At 41.6% G+C, this 24,880-nt stretch overlaps 2 protein-coding genes across 4 annotated transcripts in view; one reads left to right on the top strand and one right to left on the bottom strand.

The window, feature by feature from the left end:
- Window positions 1-16,451, top strand: part of mtus1a (microtubule associated tumor suppressor 1a) — a 30,998-nt gene extending 14,547 nt beyond the window's left edge. For 2 of the 3 annotated variants that reach the window (XM_033633045.2, XM_078169204.1), the window contains 9 exons: window positions 2,382-2,599; window positions 8,184-8,250; window positions 11,003-11,217; window positions 11,579-11,684; window positions 11,886-11,959; window positions 12,078-12,173; window positions 14,397-14,510; window positions 14,600-14,697; window positions 15,194-16,451. In XM_033633045.2, the coding sequence (XP_033488936.1) occupies window positions 2,382-2,599; window positions 8,184-8,250; window positions 11,003-11,217; window positions 11,579-11,684; window positions 11,886-11,959; window positions 12,078-12,173; window positions 14,397-14,510; window positions 14,600-14,697; window positions 15,194-15,422 (1,217 nt within the window). In that variant the 3' untranslated portion in view covers window positions 15,423-16,451. Of the gene's footprint in view, window positions 1-2,381; window positions 2,600-8,183; window positions 8,251-11,002; window positions 11,218-11,578; window positions 11,685-11,885; window positions 11,960-12,077; window positions 12,174-14,393; window positions 14,511-14,599; window positions 14,698-15,193 lie in introns of all 3 variants that reach the window. The other variant, XM_033633041.2, reaches the window with a different exon arrangement.
- Window positions 16,452-17,439: 988 nt separating this feature from the next.
- Window positions 17,440-24,056, bottom strand: pdgfrl (platelet-derived growth factor receptor-like). The gene is made up of 6 exons (XM_078169208.1): window positions 23,857-24,056; window positions 22,934-23,207; window positions 22,699-22,850; window positions 20,243-20,536; window positions 19,585-19,721; window positions 17,440-17,791 (listed from the first exon to the last, which is right to left on the bottom strand). The coding sequence occupies exons 1-6, from the start codon at window positions 23,909-23,911 to the stop codon at window positions 17,603-17,605; spliced, it is 1,101 nt and encodes a 366-aa protein (XP_078025334.1). The 5' UTR covers window positions 23,912-24,056; the 3' UTR covers window positions 17,440-17,602.
- Between the last annotated feature and the right edge of the window lie 824 nt (window positions 24,057-24,880).

Raw genomic sequence — 24,880 nt, 5'->3', positions numbered from 1 at the left:
ATTCACTATAGGAATCTCTGAATCACCCACCTCTTTAGGCCATTATAAATCATTCAAAAAGGTGAGAACATGAATTTTTTAAATTCAGCAGAGATCTATTGCATAATGTCCACTTCTGGTCCTGGACACAAGCACAAGATGGTAACTGGGGGAAAGAAACATACAGTATGTGGAAAGATTTCTGTCTTCCAGTTCGTCTTCATATGGATGAAGTGGTATCAGCGAACATGGTGATTAACCCACTGTTAAAAGAGGGCAGACAAAAAGCAAACAGCCAATACTATGTTTTAAATCAGATTTTAAAAGAAAGCCTTCATGAACAGATGATACATTATCATTACAGAGGGATAAGAGATTCACATGTTATTAACAATGACTTATTTTTCACTCCCATGTTGGTAACATCATCACATAGAAACTTACACAGTATGATGTGAACTGCCACTCTGCAGTAGCTCAACAGCCTGAGTCTGTCATGGAGCTTGACCTTATTCTGCATGCAGGCACATATGTGGTACGTGTTAGCTGTGATACAACTTGAGATGGTGTCTCTTTGTGCCCTTTGCACAACCAGCAGAGGGCACCCCGATTTAAAGAAACCCTTTTAGATTTAAACTGCAGCATCATCAAAATGATTGAAAGCTGAGCAGCACAGCTCAACAATTTGGATCTGTGTCAGAAAAGATTTTCTATTTTGACATTTCTCAAGCTGTACTAATGCACTGTACATGGTGCAAAAATGAGATAAAAAAAGCATTTCAATGTAAAAAGAATTTTATGTATATTATAAGGATGCAGCCAAGACACTGAGATGGAAAACTATTTTTCTGGTATCAAAGGATATATGCTCCATATTTCAATCTGAGAACTTAACACATGTAAAGTTGTTCACCAACTTAAAACATTAGAGGCGACAACATTTCACTTGCAAGGTACAGTAAGGTGTGTGTCTTGTTTTGTTTGTCTTGAAGGCTGCGCCTGTCTTTTATTCTGAAGTTTACTTTGGCTGTGAGACACTGAGAGGCCACTGAGAAACTAGTTTTGAGGTGAATTGCACATTCTGATATGAAGCTGTGTAAACTCAAGTCAGCCTGTGGCATTAATGCAGCATATAATTATTCAGATGAAATACATCTCATCCTGTTTTCACGTAGAAGGTTTTCATCTTGCTCCATCACAACAGTGTGGAGTGATAATCTCTCTACAGTATTATTTTGCCCCGGTCAGTGTAGGGTTGTCTGTTCCGCAGCTCCTGGATCAGCTGTCTACAGTAGGCAGAGAAGATATTTCCTCTTGTTAGATGAAATACCTTCTCCTCACTGCCAATAGAAACTGTTGGGTCTTACTTTGGAAAGCACCCAAGTAATGCAGCATGATTTTGCTCAGAAGGATGTCTATATCCCACAGGTACATGCTGGTGTTATTCTGGGATGTTATGAGGCTCTAAAATGATACCCTGTGCGGTGCATCTAAATTTAACGTGAATATGCTAAAGGTCTTATGGTTCAGAAACGAAATTATTATTAACACCTCATGGACAGGGATCATGCCTACACAGTGGTAAAAGAGTGCCTTTGAGTGGATTCAACTACAGCACCTTTTTGCTTTTCCAAACTCACTTCCAAGTCTGTCAAAATTCGTTGTTTGTTATCCTAATTGGCTTCAACAGCTGTCATCTAAAGTGAGTGAGTATCCCCACAGGCCACTAGTGGTACAGTATATTCCACTCATTGGTATTCCCCATGTGTCTCAGGATATCCTCACTACTGTGTTACATAACACTCACTACAGTCTCCCAGTCAACAAACTGCTTTCAAAGAAGCACACAGGTATCTAATATCAATGTTAAATCCCTTTCTTTCCTCTTGTAACACTCTGTGGCAGTGAGTTTGTCTGTTTAGTGTTCCACTCTTCTGACGTCTCATTGTAGATGTAGCATTGATGTAGCAGAGTAAACAAAGTGTTTTTCATCTGTAGGATTGATGGTAGCTGTTGTGTGGGGGTGATGTATTTATAAAACTGATGTAAATCAAAGCTACAGTAGAACTGCCTCGCTAAATAAGTTGTCCTTGGTGACCAGTGTCTGCACGGCACTAGATTGAATTAGGATATGGAGAACTGATTGCATTCAGAGGATCCATTTTTACGTCTGGACTGTCGGAGGAGCAGCACTGGGAACCATCAGACTGACTGATTGGACAGAACAGTTCTAGACTGCAGAAAATATCCAGCGCTTTGACACTGGAGCTTTGCTGCATCTGTGACCCTGACATGAGCATCTAGGGCGGGCGGTGTTGCTGTCAGACCAGCTGTAGCGGTTATGGAGGGGGGTATGATGATGATCAACGTTGTCACGACACTCAAACCGTGTTCTTTCACAGTGGACAAGAACAAACCCAAGGCCAGCTCCCGCCAGCAGCACCCTCAGCAGCAAGCGTCCCAACCAAGCCAGCGTAGTGGACCTGCATATGTGGTGCCAGCAAGTGTCAGCGAGGAAGGGAGAAAGGACGAGGGCATCCAGCAGTTCAGAGACCTCCTGGCAGCTAGTAACCGTGGATTTGAGGCTGTTGCTGTCGTCTTGCAGCAAGCTTTGACTGAGGTATTAAAATTTTATTTATGATGGGAAATTAGTTTTTCTAATTATATAGTTATTATTAATTATATAGTAGACTCTTGGATATTTATACTGGCAAATAATTCAATAGAGAGAAAATAATGAAGCATATGGCACAGTTGCAACATTTTGCAGCCACACCAACCTTTAATTCAGAGAAAAATATTGAGAGGTGTTGAAATATAAAAGACCAGTTGCATGTTATGCTGTGTCTTGTTGTGTTTGCTGTTGGTAATCATCACACCTCTGGAGATCACTGGCCTGGTTCAGTTTGTGATTGTTGGTATTGGATCAATTATACAGCTGTAATCAGAGTGTGGCTCACATTACCATATTATCACAAGGTCACTCAGTATAAAGAAGGTATCACAAAATATGTCAGGCCATTTTTCCATTTTACATAATTTGTATAGAAAGCTGAGGTTAAACAGTGTACAAGAAATATGTGTATTGCTTTAATACACAGATAAAAAACAGCCATACGCTGGTGAAACACAAATGCCAACAGAGCTAAAATGTCTGGGGTAAAAGAAGGATCATCTTAATCTCAGATTCCTTTAAGATCTCGTCTTTTTGTCTCATATTTTTCAATTTGTGTTGTTGTACACACAGTCTAAATTTATCCTTATGACATAACAACAAGTGTTGCAACATCAAATCCTGTGTTGATACAAGGCAAACAAAATGGCATTTCTATTTACAGCGACAGCATGGGGGGGGGGGGGGTTAATTGTAAGGGTATTAGGGGCTGCACACAAAGACTTCTTGGAAGCTGTTCAACACAAAACAGTCCTGTTGCTGTCATCCATTGAACAACTGAAGCAGTTTTGGATCAAAGAGAGATTCAGTTCCTGTTAAAAATGAATTGATATTGCAGCATGATTCTGCTGCAGCATGTTCTTCTGAAGATTTTAACAGAAGACCTGAACTTGTTGTGGTTGCAACCCAGAAGCATGCCATGAATGTTTGAGTTCTACCGACGTGTACCTTTCATAGATTCTTAGGTTTTTGAGGTAGGGAAGCATGACCCTGTAAGCCTTTAAAATATAGATGTTTAAACTGGCTGTTTGTTTTGGATCTGTTTTAATAGTGGTGGCATGTTACTGGCTTCCAGGAACTGGATGCCCCAAAGGATTAATCTTCCCCACAGTGCAGTACAAACAGGCTTATCCTATCAGCTACTCTCCACCCGACCCCAACCACCATACTCCCTCATTAGCTGTTATCAAAGCAAATTTATGATGTGGAGCTGGACTCTAAGTGTATTTGCTCACAAGCGCTACAGACTAATATGAGTGAATTATAAAATTAAATTAAAAGTAAATTGGCCCAATGAACTTAGTAAATATTTATATCCATGTTTTCCTGTGAACGCAGAGGAAAAATCAGATATACTGTTACCCTGTTTGAGCACATAAAATGTCACAAGCTATTTTAGTCTCTCTGGTTAACTTTAGAGGTGTCCTTGTCAAAGCTTTCACACCATATGCGTTGATTGAGAGAAACAACTGGAATGCATTATCCAAATAAAAGTTGATTAAAGGGCATACGATGATATTTAGTGGCTTCTTTAATTTGTATGACCATACAAATAGGATTACACCACTCAATGTTTTGACTCATCTCTATTGCATAAATATAGTACTAGGTGTGTTAGTGTTGAGATGTCGCTATCAAGTAACTTTGTTTTTCATTTTAGTCATTTTTCTTGATGTTTTATCTTGTTTTGAATTCACAAATTCATTCAGTAAATGCCTGTTGCATTGACCTTTGTCAAACATTAGCAGCATTTAACCAGCACACTGAAATATTTGGGCAACAACTGTAGAAACACCTGATGAGCCAAGGTTAATATAGTTAGTGAGTTGTTTGCTTTTTTCTTTTCTTACTTTATGTTTGTAAAACATTTTTATGTCCTAATCAAATGAGGCTTGATTCAGTGGCATAAGGGGCAGACATCAGGTCTGCCAGGACTTTCTCAAGAGGCCGCTGGAAATTTGCCATCATTCCTTTGCAATTCACTGGACCTTATCTGATATTGTTGCTACTCCTGTAACACATCAGCACAGGATGTTGAGGCCAAATTCATTAATGTACATGTACAGTATGAAGTTGTAAAAATAACTTGGCTCGAACACACAAATCTTTATTCAGTTAAGCATCCCTGTACTGCAGATACAGTAGACTTCCAGGGCATCAGGGTGGTGCAGAGGAAGAACACTACAGTAATGACCCTATTTCAAACCACACTGTAGCTGTGGCGCTTTCAGCTTGGCAGGGTGTTTGATCACACACAAATAAGCAGGGGGTGTGGGTGAGGGATCAAATGCTTGTTGCTGCTGTAGTGACTCCTTCTGGTTTGGTGCTGCCATAAAGTGAAAAGAAGCGGCTGGTGACTCCATCAGTTCTTAAGTTCTAAACAAGCTGTTGTTTGCAAGCCGTGTGCTACTGTATGTGTCACGAAGTACCACAGGGACTCAGGAGGAAGTGAAAAAACAGTGTACCAAGAAGGTGTTTGTTGACGAGAATTTAACAAATGTGTTAAAGTGGTGGTGCGCTTGAGCGCTCAGCAGCTGAGAACTATTTCAGAAAAGTAAACCATTGCTGCTACAGAAAGCCACTCATGCGTTTATTTCCTTTGGCCTAGATTACAGCACCTCCTTTTACTCCTGCCTCACTCCAGAGTTTGACACCATACAGATCCCTAGTGGCATTGCTCTGGATAGTTGCAGTTGTGACACAGCTCCTATCAGTCCAATTTTAGCCTCAGTGAGCTGCAGTGTGTACTGTTGTGTCTTAGTCCCTGCTGCCATGAGGGTGAAAAAGCAAAGGTATTCTGATTATGCAGTCAGGTGTCTAAGTTATTTTGACATTTGCTCTTCAGATGTGTAGGAGCCATCTTTTTTGCTTGTTGTAACTTGGGTGTACATTCCAGGCATTAGGAAGCCTGTTGTAGCCCACTTTTTTAGAAGAGTATTGAGTATTCACTGATGAATATATACATACAAAACAAAGCTAGAGAAAAATGTGTTTAAATGTATCAAATGCTGGCCTGTGTAACGTGACAGCTGGTATTTAGGACACAGTTTGTGATCTTTAGTCACTGATGCTTGACTCATGTGTCATGTTTGGGTGGCAGGGTTGTGAAACTGATTATATCAACAGATATTAAAAACACAACATGTTTGTTCCTCTCTCACAAAAAAAACAGTTGTCTCAACTTTAACCACAGCGTGTCCTGTTTCATTTCACCCTGTCCACTGGAACCAGTGATTCCAGTGGACATTAATACCTACAGTATCTATAACACACAGAACTTTAATTTGATAACAAAATATCGAGTTAGTAGACAAAAATACAGATTTGTGTGTTAGTTGTTTTACTTTATGAGTCTGTGTGCATGTAGTGTGCAATGGAATCTGGTGGCTACTCATCAGACCAAGAATAGGAGGCAGGTCCTTACCAGCATAGTGTGAGAATGTCCCAGCTGTTGACTTGATATGGTTATGAAGAGCAGCCAAACACTAAGTGAGGGCTGAGCACTGTTTCTTATCATCTGTTTGGATGGAGTGTGTAAGAACTGGACCTGGTTTGAAATACCTTCTCTCAGAGAAAATGCTGTGAAACACGTTGCATTTCAGTGTAGGAATGCAAGCACATTCCTATATAACTAGAAACAGGATTAAGAATCTCGCTTTACTTCGCTGGCTTTTTGATATTCACAGGATTTCTTGGAACTTGTAACTTGATCTGAAGCAATTAGTCATTGATCTTAGTCTCCCATCAAGTGTTATTCTACACCTGACATGGTATCATATTGATATACACTGGGGACGTGTCTATTCTTTGTACCCGGCTAGATGTCCCTTAGACTTACATAGGCTCTATCAGCTGAGAAACTGGATATCAAGTTAAAATGACAAAAACGTGCAGAGCCAAACATAGACATATGTAATAGCAACTATTAGACTAATGATAAGGTTTTATACATCATGAGTATAGGGCTGAAAAGTGACAGTTACTGTGCTAAATTATTATGCTCAAAAAGATAAATGATTAATTATAAATGATTTGGATATACCTGTAATTTTCTGCACATATATATTTTAAATTGACGCATACTGCTAATCAACATTTTTCCCCATTTTCTGACATGTTATTGACCAAATAATTCATTAATCAAGAAAATAATCAGTGCATTACTCAACAATAAAAATAATTGTGAGTTGCAGCTTTTCTATACATTGACTGTAAAGACTCGTGCTCACACAGAAGCTGGAAATGTGATCTGTCTCAGCATGATATCATCTTGTAACAGAGAGATTGTACCCATGAAGCCTGTAGCTGCACAGCAGATTGTAAGGTAGTGATGCAGAGGGCTGAGGGGATGATTTAATGTAGTTTTGGATGAGTGGTGGGGGATGGTGGTAATGAAGCCTCTCCGTGTATCCCCTGGGAAGGTCACTGCACAGCACAAGTCCTGCTCCATCAGCCTGATGTCAGGCAGCTCTGTACAAATTATCCGTTTGCTCCACTCCGGCTGCCTTCAGTGCTGTCTTAAAGTGACCTCACCTCACCGATGAGGAGGCTGTTCTTGTGCACACTGTAGCCTGCCCCTTTTGTTTTTTTTTTTTTAGGTGTAATACGGTAATGCACTCTGCAGTCACTCACCACAGCCAGTGAAGCGGCTTTTTCAGTCCTGCCTCAGATGTAGTCAGAGCAGTCTGGGAGGAGGTGTGTGGAGGTGGTGCGTCCACCTGGACCACTGTTTATCCTGGAGTACTGGGTCTCCACAGCTGCAGGGGGGGAGACTCCGGCACCCAAGCCTCAGGCTGAGGCTGGATCATGGGCTGTTCTGGCAGCAAAGCGTGCCTTAGTGCTCCCTGCGCTGCAGAGAGGGTAACTGGCTTCTACATTGTTCTACTCTGCAGTGAGGAATAGATGCAGATCTGGGGTACAGCAGGACAGGGTGGACTCTATTTGCTTTTGTAAACTGATCACTGAAGTCATATTCGGCTTGTCTTACTTGGCTACTCCTTCTTAGGTTCATAATTGAATAATGTACGCTGTGTCATGTTAGTATGTCAGGCTGTTTATGTGAGTCATTATTTTTTAAAGAAAGGTATTAAACAGGAGGTAAACTGTTTTGAATTTGGATGCGTCAGTTTGAAGTCTGGAGGAGCACTGCAGCTACAGCGCAGCCTCCTCTGCAGAACTGAGTCAGAAAGGGAGAAGTAAAGGAGTTAGGCTGATAGACAGCATGTGCAAAGACTGAAAACATGACTTGAATGTCTGTTTTTCCTTAATCTCCTTCCCTTGTTGCTCTGGTACTGTCACTATATTCGCATTTGGCAGTCGAACACAATATCCTGGAAGGGAAACCTGTCTTCATTAGATGGTTATGTGTCAGGGTGTTTCCCCGACAGAACCTTTAGTCTAATAGTAAATAACCTCTCAAATTCATAATGCTGACATTGCTCCTTTTTTAACTTAAATGTGAGGATTTAAGCTACAAAAACTGCTTTGACATCTTAATGTGCATGACTGTTTACATTTTTTTTCTCCGCAGCGTGATGTAGCCACAAAGCAGTGCAGGGATCTGTCCCAGGAGCTGGTCAACCTTCGAGGAGAGCTGGGTAAGTTAGATCACTTTATTCACACACCAGTTGTATTTAGTGTTGTTAGTACCAAAGTGCACCCTTCTGATACAGGGTCTGGTTTTAGTTCCTCTTTCCGGTGTATTTTTAGCATTTTGATTGTTCAGTTTAGATAAAAAAGTCAGGATCTGTTTAGATAATGAGGACAATTGGGTTTTGCTATGTTTGTTTTTATCATCATGTCTATTGGGTTTGGTTCACTTATTTTGTTTCTGTGATCTAATGCAGTTATTGATCTGGGTCATTGTTGCTTTAATTGTGTCGTCTTTAACGTATGTTGGGCATTATTTTGCATTGATAAGTTTAGTCACTCGTACACTGCACAAATTCCTCCGGACTGACAGTCATGCAGCTTAATCTAATCTGTATTTTATAGTTATAGTTATAGTTGGTTATAGTTAGTTTGTACTGTGATGGGTTAACTATTCTTATTTGGTGGAAGTGGTGTGTAAAATGCCTCATGAATGAAATATTAGCATTTCTGTATGCAGGGGACGACTTAGTCTTGTTTGCTTTTACCCATCACATAGATATCCCCTGTGTTTTTTTTCCTCCACTTGTTAATTGCTTTTTCCTCGTCTGAAAATCACATACGTATCACACAGTAGTGTGGTGTCAGTCCCCAGGGAGTTACACGCTGACCTCTGATCCTACACAGGAAGGGCTTCCAGTGGTGGAATGCCACACCACCTGAGGCCTTGTGAAGGCTAAGGAACAATAACTCATCTTCTGTCCAGCCTAAGTGCTGTCACACAGAATAGCTCGGCACTTACGGGCAACCTCACACACCAGTTTTCATCCCTCTGACTTGAGGCAGCAGTAGTGTTGTGGCTCCTCCCCTCTGTCACAGCCTCGAGACTGCCACATGACCGCTCTTATACGCTGAGCACTGTTGTATCTGCGCTTTAACACATTCTTCACTTCAGGGAGACTGTGAGACATTCACTGACCTCCAGTGGACCTTTTGTATTCTGTGCAGTAAAAGATGTTTGAAAGTTCCAGACGCATTCTTACAAGTCCGCTTTTGGTTCATTCCTTCCTCAGACTGTGTCCCTGCCTGCTTCCACGGTGATCTCACTCCTTCTACAGCAATAAATTACAGTCTTGGGCCACAGCCAAAACTATGATACAACCACACCTCCTTTTATCATTCCTCACACGTAAAGTTATATCTAAGAGGGATCTGCCTTTTTCACCATCTGTGACACTTCAAACCCCATCACCCTGCTGAGTGTGGGCCAAAATGCAGCTAACTTTAGATTAACTGGACCCTCCCCCATATGAGCCATGAGGTGTTTTTGTGGGGTGGATTTGGACCAGAAAGGCTCATATGACCAGATCTCTGTTACACATGGTAGCACAGTGCTGGACTCTGTTTGTTGAGCTGTACATGCCAAAGCCTGATAGATAGTCCCTATGTTAGCTTGGCCACTGTTCCTGGATGTGCTGCCATTATTCCACTCTTGGTAAGGTGAATCTTCATGTAGTGCAGTGTTCCTTTATACAGTTGCTCATTTTTTAGCTGTGCAAAACACCAACTTTTCATTTACCTCCAGACAGCAGCAGGAATACACATTATAATCAACATGATTTGAGACTGTTTGTCTGTGACAGAGTTGTCCGACATCACTTAAATTGTAACCTTCAATGCAGATAGTGTGAGCCAGTAAACATACAGCATATGTGCAAAAAAAAAAAAAAAAAAAGTGACCTTTATTGTGACCATTATAATATTGTGCCGTGCCCCCCAGTGTGTGTTTTAGAACTGGATATTAAACTGTAAGATAACTTTTATGAGGGAACATGCATGTACCTTTATTGTGCCCTGATGTTTTGTGAGAGCAGTGAGTGTACCTGCCACGTATTTTGTAGCAAAGCCGAGTAACATCTGGGTTCAATATTATTTTACGCCCACTACTGAAGTCATCGATTATGTCAAGTTCTAAGTAGTTATAGTTTATTGTCCTACCATGTATATTTGAGACCAAACCTTAAAGAGCAAATCACCTGCTTGACACAGCAATAGATGCTCTTGTTCTGCACAGCTGCGTTTCTTACCGTACACCATGAGTGTGACTTCACTAGTGGGTTGAAGTTTACTCGGCAGGCAACGCCAGCTGCTGGGTATCAACAGTGTTTGAGCACAAGCACGTAAACTGGAGACAGGGCATGGAGTTGGTCACTGTCGCCTACTCCAGATCAGATATAAACACTCGAAGATGGAAACAGTTGGGAAATAGTGAGACTGGTTTCCAGCACAAGAACAAAAGCCACCAATTGCGCAAACTTAAAAATGGCAAATTAGCAGCTGTGGAGGAAAGAAAGGCGTTCCTGATTGAAGAAATCTGTCTATTGTGTTACAGACGTCAAGATATTGTAAAAGAATAAAGAGACTTGTAACATAACTTCATCTGCCTATAAATAACTGCAGTGTAGTTGGCATATGCAGTCAAGTGCAAGAGGAACCTCCCCTTGAAAGTCACTTTTTCCATTCCTTTTTGGAGCTCATCTAGTGTCACACATTTACATCACAGGAGAACTTTGCTGAACGGAGTTCCTCAGTGGACATATCACATTTCTTACACAAGCAGTTACTAATAACATTTTTCCTCTGCCCTATTTTAATGAATATTACAGTCTACACAGCTGCATACAGTCACCAAACACCATGCAAATGTTCTGTCACCCTCTTAACAAGATAAAATACAACCTTTCTGTTTGTGATTTTCAGTTTCCTCCATCCAGTCCTCTGAACGGCTAGAGAAGGAGAAGGATGAGTTGCGTGTCGCTCTGGAGGATGCACTGCAAAAACTGCAGGAGCAGCACCAACAGGACCTGGCAGAGCTGGAGGAGAGACTACAGGCCTACTACCAGGCTGAGTGGGACAAGGCCCACCTCACCTACCAGGAGGAAACTGACAAGTGCAAGACTCTCATGCAACAGCAGGTGTGTTCCTGCTCACCTTTTAATTATGATTTGTATAATAGATTTTAATCATTTGTGCAGGAGGATTTACTTTCTTCTGAGTATCCTGCCGTGTCATTTATAAGCTCTTCTATTATTATATGCATTTAATGGAAAACTGCTCTCTGTAAAGGCTCAGACACCAGTGGAGGGTGGGGTGTTCTTTGTCAATATTCTGTCAGTGTAATCCTTGATGCGATAACGTTTTAAAATGCCAGTGTTTGTTTGAACTTCTCTTTGCTTTGTGAGAAATAACTGTAAAACAGCTTAATGCAGTGCAGTTCTTAGTAAGATCAGTAATGCTGTGGTCAATAATGAAGTCTATCCTTTGTTCTCTTAAAAGATTGGAGAACTTAAATCCAATCATGAATCCATGAAGCTGGAACTAGAGAGCAGCCACACAGAGCAGCTGCAGGCTATTAAACAGAAGTATGAAAAGTCACTGGAAGGTGAGTGAACAGTATTTGACTGAAATAACGAAGCTGACTCAAGCTGAGAAAGTGTCTGGTGTATTTTAACTTTTGATGTTCTACCTCAGTTAACCAATGTGTGTGTGTGGGTTTATATATTGTGATTATCCCTGAGCTATCTTTTACAGTCTGAGTTTTCTGAGATATTTTCTGATGTCATATTACCTGTAAACCTTTTAGAGCTCAACAAAGTCCACAGTGAGGAGCTGCAGTCTTTGGAAAAAACTTTGAAAGAGACAGGAGCTGCTCTGTCTGTAAGCTCGACCTGCTTTTCCCTTTTATTAAAACAATTCACAAACAGTGCATGTCAACTCATGGATTGATGAACCAGTGTGGTACTCAGCGACTGTGTTGTGCTGTGTATATCCACAGGGACGGATTGAAGAGCTGACTGTGGAAAACAACGCTCTAATTGAGAAGCTAACTGCAGAGGAGAGCAGGAGGAAACAGCTGGCCGAAAAGAGTCAGGTACTCTTATCTTGTGCTTATTACAGCAGAGCTCCACTTTAAAACATCCCATGACTCCAGTGTTGCCTGCCCTTGAGCAAAAGATGGCAAAACTATGAAGCCAGTGATTACCAGAAATATAAACTACTAACAGAAAAAAAAATCAGCACAGGTTTTCTTCAGAGACCTTATTTTTCTATGACTCTATTAGGTTGAATAACCATTTTTTACCATATAAAACAATTTGAACAGGAGTGGGTTAAACTCTCAATGCAGATATGGATGACTTGGCACCGATTCACAAGTGTCAATAATCAGTTATCTAAATATTTGTTAATAACGTGATGTTGACAGAACAAAGGAGGCGGAGTCCAACAGTGAGAGCAGTGCAGCACCCAGGCGACACACACACACTGGAGTTAACTTGTTATTCATCTTCACGAAAGGTGGATGTTGCAAGCATATTTGATTTTAATGACTAAGTAATTACAGTTGTGAGGCGAACGTGAAGTGAGTAGTGAATACCTTCTTCGCCATCACCTAGAAACTAAGATTAATTGAGCAGAGCAACTGTCAGCAGTGTTAACAAACGAGACCAGTGAGACGCTCATTGTAGCATTAAACAACTTAAAACACCTCTCTGGTGAAGACAATGGCCCTAATATACGAAAAGCCCATCACTTATCTATGTGAACGTGAGTGGAGGCTACAGTTAAACATCAGTAAATCTGACCGAGTCGGAAAACTGTCATGAAATCTTATTCTAACTGACATCTAAGTATTTTCAGTCAAATATTTATATTTTGTAAAATCATTGAGATAGAACCATTTGGTTAAATTGGTCCTGGGACGCCAGCATTTTTACCTCGTGTTACACCTCTCTATGTTGAAACTCTAGGAGCAAGGCCTCTAAGCCAAGAACATATTGGGGTGAGATATTTAAATGTCAGCTTTTTTTCAGCCACTACATTTATCAGCGCCCGATCATTGCTACACTGTGATCAGCGAGAGATAAGAATGTTTCATGAATCACACGTGAACCCTATCGTTGCATGATTTCTGCACTCAGATCTGCTCTGGTTTGTACGCTAGATTGATAAATGAGGGCCAGTAAATCTGTGTTTAGCCTGTTTCACCTCAAAAACCCTGCGCCAGGCCCGCTCAGCGTCTTGGCTTTCTTCCTGGGCAAGAGAGGCTGCTCTCCACTGCTGGAGATGTTCATAACACACAACCTCCCCTTCATGTGATTCTCATACAGGCAGGAGACTTGAGGTGCTTCAAATGAACTAATTCATTAATTAATGTGGTTAACATTTAAAATAAAAAGGCTGAGGACCATTTAATGTTCAACAGTACATTAACTGCATACTATTTCAGATGAAATACTACAGTATGCAAACACTGGACACTACAGTGACATAAAAATATCACAGTGGGTTGGTGTGAGCAACCACAGATGGATACAATCTGACTGGCACTTCCTGGTTTAAAAGCTAGCCTGTGGAGGCATTTGGGCTTCAGGGAAGTCGAAGGGATAAGGGACCTAGACAAGAGGCACACTGTATATACATAACCTCATCTGTTTTATTAAATCATGGGTAATTACAAATATGGTACGGTTTGTTTAAAATTAACAAAAACTTTGATGCATCAATAATCGTTTGATAATCAGATCATTCTCCACTGAATCTTAATCGAATCATGAGGTGCCTGGAGATTCCCTCCCCTACACAACACCGCCCTCCCTCTCTGCTCAGGGTGTAGATTTTAATTTTCCCAGAGTGCTGTTGCACAGTGAGGATGCCACTCCTCATCAGTGTTAAGTAGCTGCCACATGCACTCAGCATTCTGCCCTGGCACAGTAGAGTCATTAAGGTAACTACCTCACATCACCCTGCCACTCCTCATCTGCTATTAATAATTAGAGCAGCATTAGCAACAGCTCAGTATTACATATTGGCCACTTGTAGCTAAAAAGGGACTGTTAGTTTAAACAGTACCTTCATGCAAAACACATTATTTGCATGTTTATATTTTTTATGTCAATGTGTATGACACCTTAACGTCCAGAGTTTCATTGCCTCTGTGAGTCTGGAGCAATGATTAATTTGTAAATGATGCACGGCGCCCTCTGTTGTATGGTTCTGGATTTATGGCCACATGATATTTATGACACTGGCTGTACTCATATTTAAAGTCTTTAACAGTCCCTTAACATCTTGGCACTTATTTGCCCCACAGAAGGACTCCCACACGCTGTATCTGGAGCAGGAGTTGGAGAGTCTCAAAGTGGTGCTGGATATCAAAAACAATCAGCTCCACCAGCAGGAAAAGAAGCTGATGGAGATAGAAAAACTGGTGAGACCTGAGGCAGATGATCATGATCATTAAAAAGGAACCAATAGAATGATTGAGGAATTCATGTGTTGTTGTTTTTGTCTTTCCAGACAGAGAAAAATGTGAAGTTGGATGAGAGCCTTAAGAAGGTCCAGCAGGAGAATGAGGACCTGAAAGCCCGAATGGAAAGACATTATGCACTGTCAAGGTAAGAGCTCACAGTACGAACTCATCTGTAGTGATGGAAACCAGACTTTGAAGCATCAAACTATCCGCCTCAATTCAGACTCTTCATGCTTCACTGAACTTTTGAAAGGCCGCATTCAATTAAGAACATGCTGCGCTGTGGTATCGACCTGCATCCTGCAGTTGCACTGGGTGACAACTTCCTGTGATAAATATGGGCACTGTAGTTTAATGTGACGGAGTCCCAAACACACTGTCCTCACCAAATACATTATGTACTCCAGTTTCTGTGCTGCCGGGTTTAAGATGTGTGTGTGAGGCATCTGAGTTTTCACTGACATGGATGTAAATTTTTAATGCAACTTAACTGGTTTGTGGAGGCCGTAATTGTAGGTTTTACGTTTATTTAATCAAATCACAAGTATATACTCTTAGTAATTAGATTTGATATATGTGTGTCTGTAAACATTTGTTCTTTAGAGCATTCCTAACTTGTCTGTTGTGTTGATGCATTACAGACAGCTGTCAACAGAGCAGGCGGTGCTGCAGGAGTCCCTTCAGAAGGAGTCCAAGGTGAACAAGCGCCTGTCGATGGAGAACGAGGAGCTGATGTGGAAGCTCCACAACGGAGACCTGAGTAGCCCCCGCAAGGTGTCCCCCACCTCCACCTCACCCTCCCACTCCTTCAGCCTCCAATCACCTCGCAGCTCTGGCATGTTCTCCAGCCCTCCTGTCTCACCCAGATAACGATGGGCCCCTGCTTCTAGGAAGCACTCCCTCTCTTTTGAGTTATCCCTCTGGAATTAAGAGCCATGTTTGTTTCCTGTTCGCTTAGCAACACAACAGCCCGACTTTGGCTCTTTCAGGATCGGATGAACTCTCACACTTTCTGTACAGACATGCTACAGACTGTATTAAAGAAAAAGAAAAAAAAAACAGTTGCACAAAAGCACTTAATAAGCGAGGTCGCCTTGTTGTTTTGCCTTTCACGTCTGATACTATAAATGGGGGGGAAAGGAAATCTCAGGACTTCTATATGATACACTATTTTTGTTACTTGTTGTCAGAGGCTTGTCTGTCCTGAGGCTCAGCGTACATACACAGCACATGCAGTAAAAGATGCACACATGCATGCATGTCAACACGTGCAGACACAGCCCTGTTGTGTGAGTGAGGGCTTCTTTGTGTCTCTGGAGACCACAGCCATGGAAAGTCTGAATTCAGAGTAGCTGTGAATACAGACAACACTCCTTAGAGCGCATTTTATTTGAAGTACGCATGAAATATGAAATTGCTTCTGTGGGATTCCTGTACCATTTCTCGCAGCTAACGCTGCAGGAGTCACAGCCAGTTTGTCGTATTACTAAAACCCTGCTGCTAGTCAGTACACCAGGGCTGTACAAGCCTCCCTCTGTGTTCCGAGTTTCTTTGAGGTTACTTTTTTTTTAAAAGGTTGGAATTTTTTACACCTGGGCTGTCAGTTAAAGTTTCATCTGTGGCCTCAAACATGTTTTTTTTTTTTCACATTTGTTTGTTTGACCAAGGGACCAATCCAAGTCTTTGTGCATGTGTTTGAGTCTTGGTGATCACCCCTTACTGAACCCTCCAAATGCAGCTTTAAAGTTGGGGTCTTTGCAGAGAGTTGACCAGTAGAGGCTTTAATGTACATGTCAGAGGCCGCAGTGTCTCAAAAAGAGTAATTTATGTGGAATTGGTATTATTGGTTTGTTGACCCTGTTTGAAATATGCAATTAATAAAGTCTTGTATAAAGCAAAGTCAAGATATATAACTGTGATCTTCATATTCTGACTCACAGCAGATGAAACTACTTGTGGTGACCTTATTCAGAAGTATATTATAGGAATTCAGTTTTTCCTGGAACTCAGCAGGTATCAGCTCAGCCTTGTGACTGTTGTGTTTGAGCTTAATATACTTAAATGTTTTCTAAACCACAAACATTCACAGGCTAAGCTAACGTGGATTCCAAAATCATAACAACCAGCAACTATTCAACAAAGTGGAAACTGCAGCAAGTGTTGCGTTGGGCCGAAATAAGTTCTGGGCCCGCAGATCACATTCCACATATGGAGTGCATTAGGACGTCAGCCTGGCACACAGCTCAGCTTTAAACCAGATTCTCCTCTTCACAACATGCTACAAAGCCAGAGAAGGTCTCTGACGGCTGCTGCTTGCTTTTCCAGCATCATTATTTCATCTCAATATAACATGAAGGCTAAATGTGATGTTTGATTATGTGTCCAACACAGCAGAGTGCCAGGGTTTACAACAGCAGGGTGTTGTCCCTGTCACATAGAGGCCCAGAAAATCTGACTCCACCAGCCACAACTCTAGTTTCATTTGTTAATTACTTTTAAAGTTAACATTTATTTACAAATCAAAATCTCAGTGTTTGATGAATGCAGCACTCATCTGAGTTACAGTTTTCTCTTGGCATTCATTCAACTTTTTGCAGAGTTTGGAAATCTAAAACCTACACCCTGCTGTCAGACAGTTTTGGCTTTTCTCTTATCAAATGTTTCCAGATACACTCAGTAGACTTGAGGTCTGGTGACTGTGGAGGAAAAAGCCTTGCAGGTCAACACTCCTTGTTCTTTGGACTTCAGATATTTTGGGTTCATGTGTGGGCTCATTGTCCTGCTGCTAAATTAAACCTCTCCTTGGGCTTTGAGTCAGAGGAAGAGTAAAGCCTCTGCACAAATACAACTTGTTTTGGATCACTCCCAAATAAGACAGAAAACAAAAGAAGTAGCAAATCTTTATTATGTTATCACAATCTGCAAACTAAAAATACACCCATATTAATGTATATACATGATGATGTCATGAGGTCTCACTGGTTGGTGTGTTCCAGTTATATCTCAACAATACACTGACATCAAACGTAACACAGGCTCTGCTGCCGGGGCTATTTGGAGATGATGTCGGTTGTCACAATTGTCTCACCGTGCTGGTTTTTGGCTTTACAGATGTAGTTCCCAAAGTCGATGGTTTCCATGTCTTCCACAGTCATGACGCTCTGGGTGACCCGCGTGGTGTGGCTCATACCTCTGTTAACCAACCTCCAGGAAGTTTGGATGTGAACTGGGCGGTGGCCCTGAACAATAAAACAAAGACTTACCACCATTCTGTTATTTGTTGGTGACAGTCAGGCCATGTGTAAATGTGTTTTTCTAACTATGATCTCACTTGAGTGTTTGAGCTTCTCTGTGCAGAGTTTTTCACATTCATCTGCTGAGGGGGGAAAGTTTGTCTGAAATCTGAGTTTAACACCTGGATGTACCAGCTGGTTCTTGTGACATCACAACTTGTTTTGAAGCCAAATATGCAACCTACATATGTGTGATGTGGAAACTTGAAACCTCCCGGTGTGCACATGCTTTCAACATTTCAGTGAAGGAGACAACTTGTGTCCACAGTAAAGGATTTTTAAAGCGCTGTCATGGTGGTTGGTTGGCTGGTTAACTTGTTCACCTCGCTATTACGAACAAGTGCTGCACAGTGATTTAGTGCTAGCTAGCTCAAGTGATTGCACAAAGATTCAAAGGTAACAGTCTTTCATGAATGTTGTGTACTGTGAATTAAACGTTGTATTTTGTTCTGTTTTAATAGGCAGATTTATCTCATATACATTCATTAAGTTATTTTCTGTAACCGCTTATCCTGTTAGGGGCCACAGGGGGGCTGGAGCCTATCCCAGCTGACATTGGGCGAGAGGTGGGGTACACCCTGGACAAGTCACCAGAGAATCACTGGGCAGACACATAGAGACAGACGACTATTTACGCTCACATTCACACCTACGGGCAATTTAGTCACCAGTTAAGTTAGCCTACATGTCTGGACTGTGGGAGGAAGCTGGAGTACCCAGAGAAAACCCACGCTGACATAGGGAGAACATGCAGACTCTGCACAGAGGGGTTATGCATATAAATATGTAATAATATGTTGGATTAATATTAAAGTGTATTTTCACATATATGTAGCTATATATTCATTTTTGAGAAAAAAATATTCAGACTTAAGTCATCCAACACTAAGATGGCGACCCCCCTGCAGTAACTGAGAACCCCCTAAGGGTCGTGAACCCCCTGTTGAAGACGCAGGCATTAACTAATTATTATGTACTACTGACAAAGTATCACACTCAGACTGTATAAAAGAAGTAGACGTCACCACTGTGACGTCACCCACTGGTTTGTGGACTGCCATTTTAAGGTTTTGAGTTTGGCATTTTGGCCGTCGCTATCTTGGTTCTTTGGAGCCAGTAGTGACCATATTCAGACCAAAGGGGGAGCTGGAGAGGGTGCATATTAATAAGCCTCTATCCTGATTGACAGGCCTTCGCGGGAGCAAACTGTCAGTCACAAGGTGGCTGTGCCCCAAAGTATATCCTAATTTATCATCTATTTTACTCTAAATGGGACCATAATTCACAAAATGAACATTATGCTGTACGGAAGATGACTTAAAACTAGTGACTGAGCCTGTATACACATTAGGAAAATGTTTACTGAGGTAATAAATCAAGTGAGACGTAGGGTCATTTTCTCATTGACCTCTATACAATCAGACTTCTATTTGCAACCAGTGGAGTTGCCCCCTGCTGGCCATTAGAAAGACTGCAGGATTACTGCACTTCTGCGTTGGTTTCACTTTTAAGACCAGGCAGCAAAGTCTACTTCTTTTATATAGTCTATGGTCACACTTGAGTAAGAATGCTGTCAACTATATATAGTGTTGGTTCTATTCTCCTGGTTACAAAATAAATGTCTCTGTTGGGACAGTCCAACTGAAGTGAACTGACATGTACAAGCGAAGGTTGTGATTTGTTGGTTTTCAACCTTAATCAGTTTGGATTTTTGGTTTTAAGCTGAGCTGTCCTCTTACCTGACCAGGATAAGACCAGGTAAAGCTCACGTCCACCTCCGGCTCCCCCAGCACTGTGCACGTCAGATTGACGTTGTCGCCTCCTCTCACCGACTCTGGAGAAGATTCAAGGCTCACAAATGGTGCCCCGCTAGGAACTGTCAACAAGAAACAGTAAGCAGCTTATGGCAGTTATAGATGAAAGCTTGATGGTATTTATACAGTTAAACCTCTGTCACCAGTCCAAAGTCTATTTCTCTCCATCTGCCAGTCAAACACGCCATGGCAGCTTACTTTACCTAAACCACACACAATTTCCATTTTATAAATTCATATCCTCCCATTTGCGAAATCCAGACTGTGTTTCCATTTCAGCTGGCAAACGTCCACATAAGCCGAGCTCAGCGGCGAGGAGAGAGGAGGCTTTTGACAACTCTGAAATACAACCTTTTCCTGGAAGCTGATGAAGCTAAGTAACCAGCACTTGACTCATGACTTTGTGAAACTGCCTCTCGCAGTGGTTCTTGGTGCTTTTAATCAATACAGTGACAAGTTACATGGTTATGTTTGACAGTTAAAGGCACAGAAAAAAAATGGTTACTGATGCCGCACCAGGAGCAGCATCACTACATGTTACTGTGTTCTTGATCATATTCAAGTGTGACTGCTGCGTCCTTACCCTCCACATAGAGCAGCTGGTACTTAGTGGAGATCTGAGGGGTGCCCTTTGTCACAGCCTTGCAGTAGAAGACCCCCTGATGCTCTGGGCTGGGGTTCTGCAGGACAAACCCCTTGGTGGGGTCATAGGTCACCTGTGTCCCGTTGGCTATGATCTCCTCTGGAGGGACTTCTCTGTGCAGGGACACCATGGCCTGTGGGTCGGTCACACGGCACGGCACCACAGCGGGCCTGTCCGGGCGCAGGTACACAATCTCAAAGTGGATGGTAGAGGGGACGAAGAGGTTGTCTTTGTCTGTTTAGAGGGACACACATCAGACAGTCAAATAAGAGCCTACATGTGTAACTGTCAGACATGAGTGCAGATCCTCTACAACAGAGCTGGCCAACTTTATGTCATAGAAATCCAACTGCCTGCATCTTTTTATTCCAATTCAGTTCAATTTTATTTATAAAGCCTAATATCACAAATCATAATTTGCCTCGGAGGGAAAAAATTAAATTAAATTTCCTACCACAGACTGAGAACAACCAACAGCTGATAAGCACTTGTTAAACCTGCAATAAATTATTTTTTTGGCCACTTTGGAGCAAAAGAACAAACTGTAAGAACCTTGTCTCCTAAAAAAATATGTTTTGTGTACTACTTTCTTAATTACATTGTTGTGGCAACATAATCACTGCCTGGATTACAAAACACTGCAATTCATGTCCTGCGTAGGCTTCAGAGGGGGGTGGTTGGGAGGGATGGTGGGCATACAAGTGCAGACTTTGAAATCAAAACCAGAGTTCATGTTCCGACTCTTGTTTTGGCAACAAAAAAATACTAGTCTTAGGTTTAGACAACAAATGCACCTTTGGGAAAGATTGTGATTTTGGTTAAATGTTAATTTAAAAAAATAATGCTGTAGTCACTATGAGTGGATATTATATTCTAGAACTGCCTATTTAGGGTGGAAAACAACTGATATACATCGTTAGGGAACATTTTGCTGATACAGTCATTCGCATCATTTTTGCAACTTGCCAGATCAGTTAATTAACAACATTTCCTCATTGGAGACAGGACTGACTATAAACACAACACTAGCATACTGTAAGACCTCCATAAAACTGACAAGTGAACATATTGACAAGAAAATATCCAATTTACACATTCAGCAGACACAAAGCAACATCATCATTAATTTGTAGTTGTGTTTCTGGCCACTTGGGAAATGTAAGTGCAATGTTCACTCTCCTTTCAGCTCTGTTTTGGTCTCCACCAACTCATGGGGGAAATATGTCTCTTTAGCCACTAAATGCTGCACTATTCTATGTTCACAGCTAACTGCTAGCTCTGTCTTTCTACTTGTGTTATCTGTCTTTTGTTGATTTGCTGAAAACAGTTGCCCGCAGTGGCTGAAAGTTAAAAGATAAGAGTGGTGAGAGTGAACCAAAACAGTGAAGGGAAGGCACAAAAAAATGAAACAGTGAGCTGAAAGATGCTAAAATGGTCCAACAAGCAGAGGGGAAACTGCCTTAGCAGGTGGTATTTCTCTGTGGGTTCATAGTTGTGAGCAGCACTACATTACACGTAGCCATTCAACACGTTCACACACCGACCTCATCACATATTGACGTTTTTGTCATGGACTGTCCACTATCAGATACAACACGCAAGGTACCCTGGGTGCGTTGGTTGCTGACGTTCTGGGATACCGTGTCAAGTTCTGCCTGTTACATGCATTGTCTTGTCTTGTCAGATACACTTCCGTTTTCACAGGAAATTTTACGTTTACATACAGTCTCTTCAAAATAAATGCACTACGTTGTACAACACCTCAAACTGACTTTTTTTTCCTTCAACAACTAACGCACATGGTTGGGTTTAGAAAAAAAGAACAGGGTTTGTCTTTAGAATCTTATGGGACATGAACACCGCTCTCTTGGGTGAAGGTCGGTGTTTGTTGGACCCATCCACCACCCCTCCCACCTGCCCCACTCGGACTTTTGCCAGCGTAACTTTTATCCCTATCCCAACGCGTTTCCCCCCGACACCACCAGGGGCCACTAAACTATAGCAGCAACCGGCCTTGCATCATGCCGACGTTAAAGAACGCATTTTTTCATTAATTTTTGATGCCCCAAGTCACTGCCCAAGCACCAGCTTTTGACAACTTCTTAGTGAGATTAGGCTCAGTCATTTGATCCATTGTTTCCTTAAAATATCGATTAGTGCAGCTTTAAAGCTAAGAAAGGGGGGCTTTGTGTAAATGTGGGCTCTCATCTTGGTAACCTTATCACTGATAATAAAGCATTAATGAATATTTTATATATATATATATATATATATATATATATATATATAAATAATTATTTATTAACCATTAGTTAAAGTCACAAGTGAGATTTTGTACTCTTTGTATATACCTTATGTAATGTAAATACAGTGTGGTATGGTATCCTGTGAATCACCTGTGAAATAGATGTATGAGACGTAGCTGCGTTCGTGGTCCTTCTCACACTCTGTGCCATCACACACTATCACCCAGCAGCTGTAGGGCCCCGTGTCAGCAGCAGAGGGCAACGTCAAGATCAGCTGACTGTACTTGTCACTCTGCTTGATGCTGGAGGCGGGAAACAAAAATATAAGACTTTCACAATCATATCAACGTATAGCATGACAAACAGCTGACATGTGATCCATCACCTGAGGCGTGAGTCATTGAAGGTGTCCAGGTAAGTCGGGTATGACCAGCCGATAGAATTGCCTTTGCAACGCAGCTCGATGTTCTTCCCAGGAGTCAGGTTTGTGCTCTGGCCCAGGCGCAAGAAGTGTCCCTTATCTAAAACCTGGGTCAACAGGGACTGACCTTTCCCTCCTCCATCTTTTAATTTGGGGTGTCGCATCTTCATCCGCTTCCCCCCTGGACGGATGCGGTTCTCTCCTACATCTTTTCTCCGCTTGACTTGTTGGCAGTCGCCTGGATACACAAAGGGAGGAGGGTGAGTTAGAGGCAAGAGCAAAGATAATGAAGACAACACAGATGCAGCCTCTCTTTCAGCTGCGTGCTCTGTATCTCTCAGCGGGCACAGAACATGTAAAGCATTAAGGACAAGAAACAAATGAACCGTCTGTAGTGTAGACTTTCAGGGTTTGTTGTTTTATTCTTGCGTGCAGCATTAATGAGAACTTCAAGAAAAGGTCAGCAGTAAAGGCCAGTTAATTAAAAACGCCTGCTGCATGCCTCAGATGCAGCTGGTTTGAGTTGGTCTGCAGAAATACTTTGCAAAATCTCACACACAACTTCACACAACTCTTATGCAAACATTTACAATTTACATGCATTATAGAAAATCTAAACATAGCAGATTAGTTGCAGTGTACGCCTGAAGATATACAGGATGATGGCAGATGAAGTGTTTGTCTTTGCCTTATGTGAATGACATTTACTTCTTTTTGAATCCACCTCCTATTCCCATTTCACCCATCACAGAGACAGAGCCCCTGCCAGTATTTACACAACCTCAGATTATCTACCACCAGGTTACACTCCAAGTTTTCGTGATTAAAATAACAGTGATTTTGCTTCAATCATAAATCTACGAGACAGATGTGGAGACTTTACTCACCATTTTGGAGCTCCACCCAGAGCAGTGCCAGGCAAAGCACAAACCAGAGTTTCATAGTGTGCTGACGGGATGGTCTGATCTGCAGGGGCCGGAGAGATCAGTGAGTTTTGGTGAGGGGCTCAGTAGGAACTCTGCAGGCTCCAATTGCCCTGTTTAGATTTGCAGCTCCATCCTCACAGACTGAGGGGAAAAGGGAAAATAACTTCAGAGCCCCTCTGTTTACTCCCTCTCCTCAGACCTGAAGAGCAGAAACACGTACTCTGGAGCCCTCTGCTGGACCTGAGCATGAATCATAGTGCTTCTTCAAGGATAGCTGCACATTTTTCATCTTAAAACACTACTTAAACACCTGTATGCACATTGAAAGAGTCCCCTCAAGGGTAATCACTGAATCAGGACAGGACAGGTTCATACTTTCATATGTTGCACACCATGCAACATCCTAATTAATGATGTAACCACAGGTGTTTTGCCCTTGACTGCTCATGATTAACACCTGACATCACTAAATGGGGTGTGTATGGTGGCCAAAATCTTTCAAATGAAACCCAAATTTGGGCATTAATGGCAAAAACAAATACAAAACCACAACAGAAGAGAGCCTCAACTGAGGTTGTTGGGCCGACTATTAGTGCCTACACGTATGGAAGAGCAAAGTTCATGCTCGTTTGAGAAGTAAGTGAAGTTCGCTAGCTAAAGTCCTTATATTTTATATATTTATGTACTCTGGCATCTAATGTCAGGCTAATATGAATCTAATCATACAGATGCTAGCATTATTTTATTCAGCCACCATTACCCAATCAGATGTAACCCAAGCTGTTCCTGTAGGCTATATGGAGACAGTGATATTAGGACTGATTTATGGTAACATTAGGTCATCAACACTTTTGATGAGTGTCACTAGAAAAAAAATTAAACATTTGTGTGTTGTTTTCAATTTATGGTTCAGTGAAATAAAGGTTTTTATACATTTGCCAAGACATTTTGTACAAACTGCACATCCAAAATGTTTTGCAAATTT

Source organism: Epinephelus lanceolatus, chromosome 7 (assembly GCF_041903045.1).
Source record: "Epinephelus lanceolatus isolate andai-2023 chromosome 7, ASM4190304v1, whole genome shotgun sequence".
NCBI lineage: Eukaryota > Metazoa > Chordata > Actinopteri > Perciformes > Serranidae > Epinephelus > Epinephelus lanceolatus.
The sequence above is the reverse complement of the archived record's forward strand: the minus strand, read 5'-3'. Positions and strand labels throughout refer to the sequence as shown.

Excerpts from the sequence above, each read along its gene's own strand:
- pdgfrl (XM_078169208.1), bottom strand. The coding sequence starts at position 23,911 with ATGAAACTCTGGTTTGTGCTTTGCCTGGCACTGCTCTGGGTGGAGCTC. Across the intron at positions 23,208-23,856 it reads CTGGGTGGAGCTCCAAAATG|GCGACTGCCAACAAGTCAAG; the intron begins GTGAGTAAAGTC and ends TTGTGTATCCAG. Across the intron at positions 19,722-20,242 it reads CCAGCTGCTCTATGTGGAGG|TTCCTAGCGGGGCACCATTT; the intron begins GTAAGGACGCAG and ends TCTTGTTGACAG.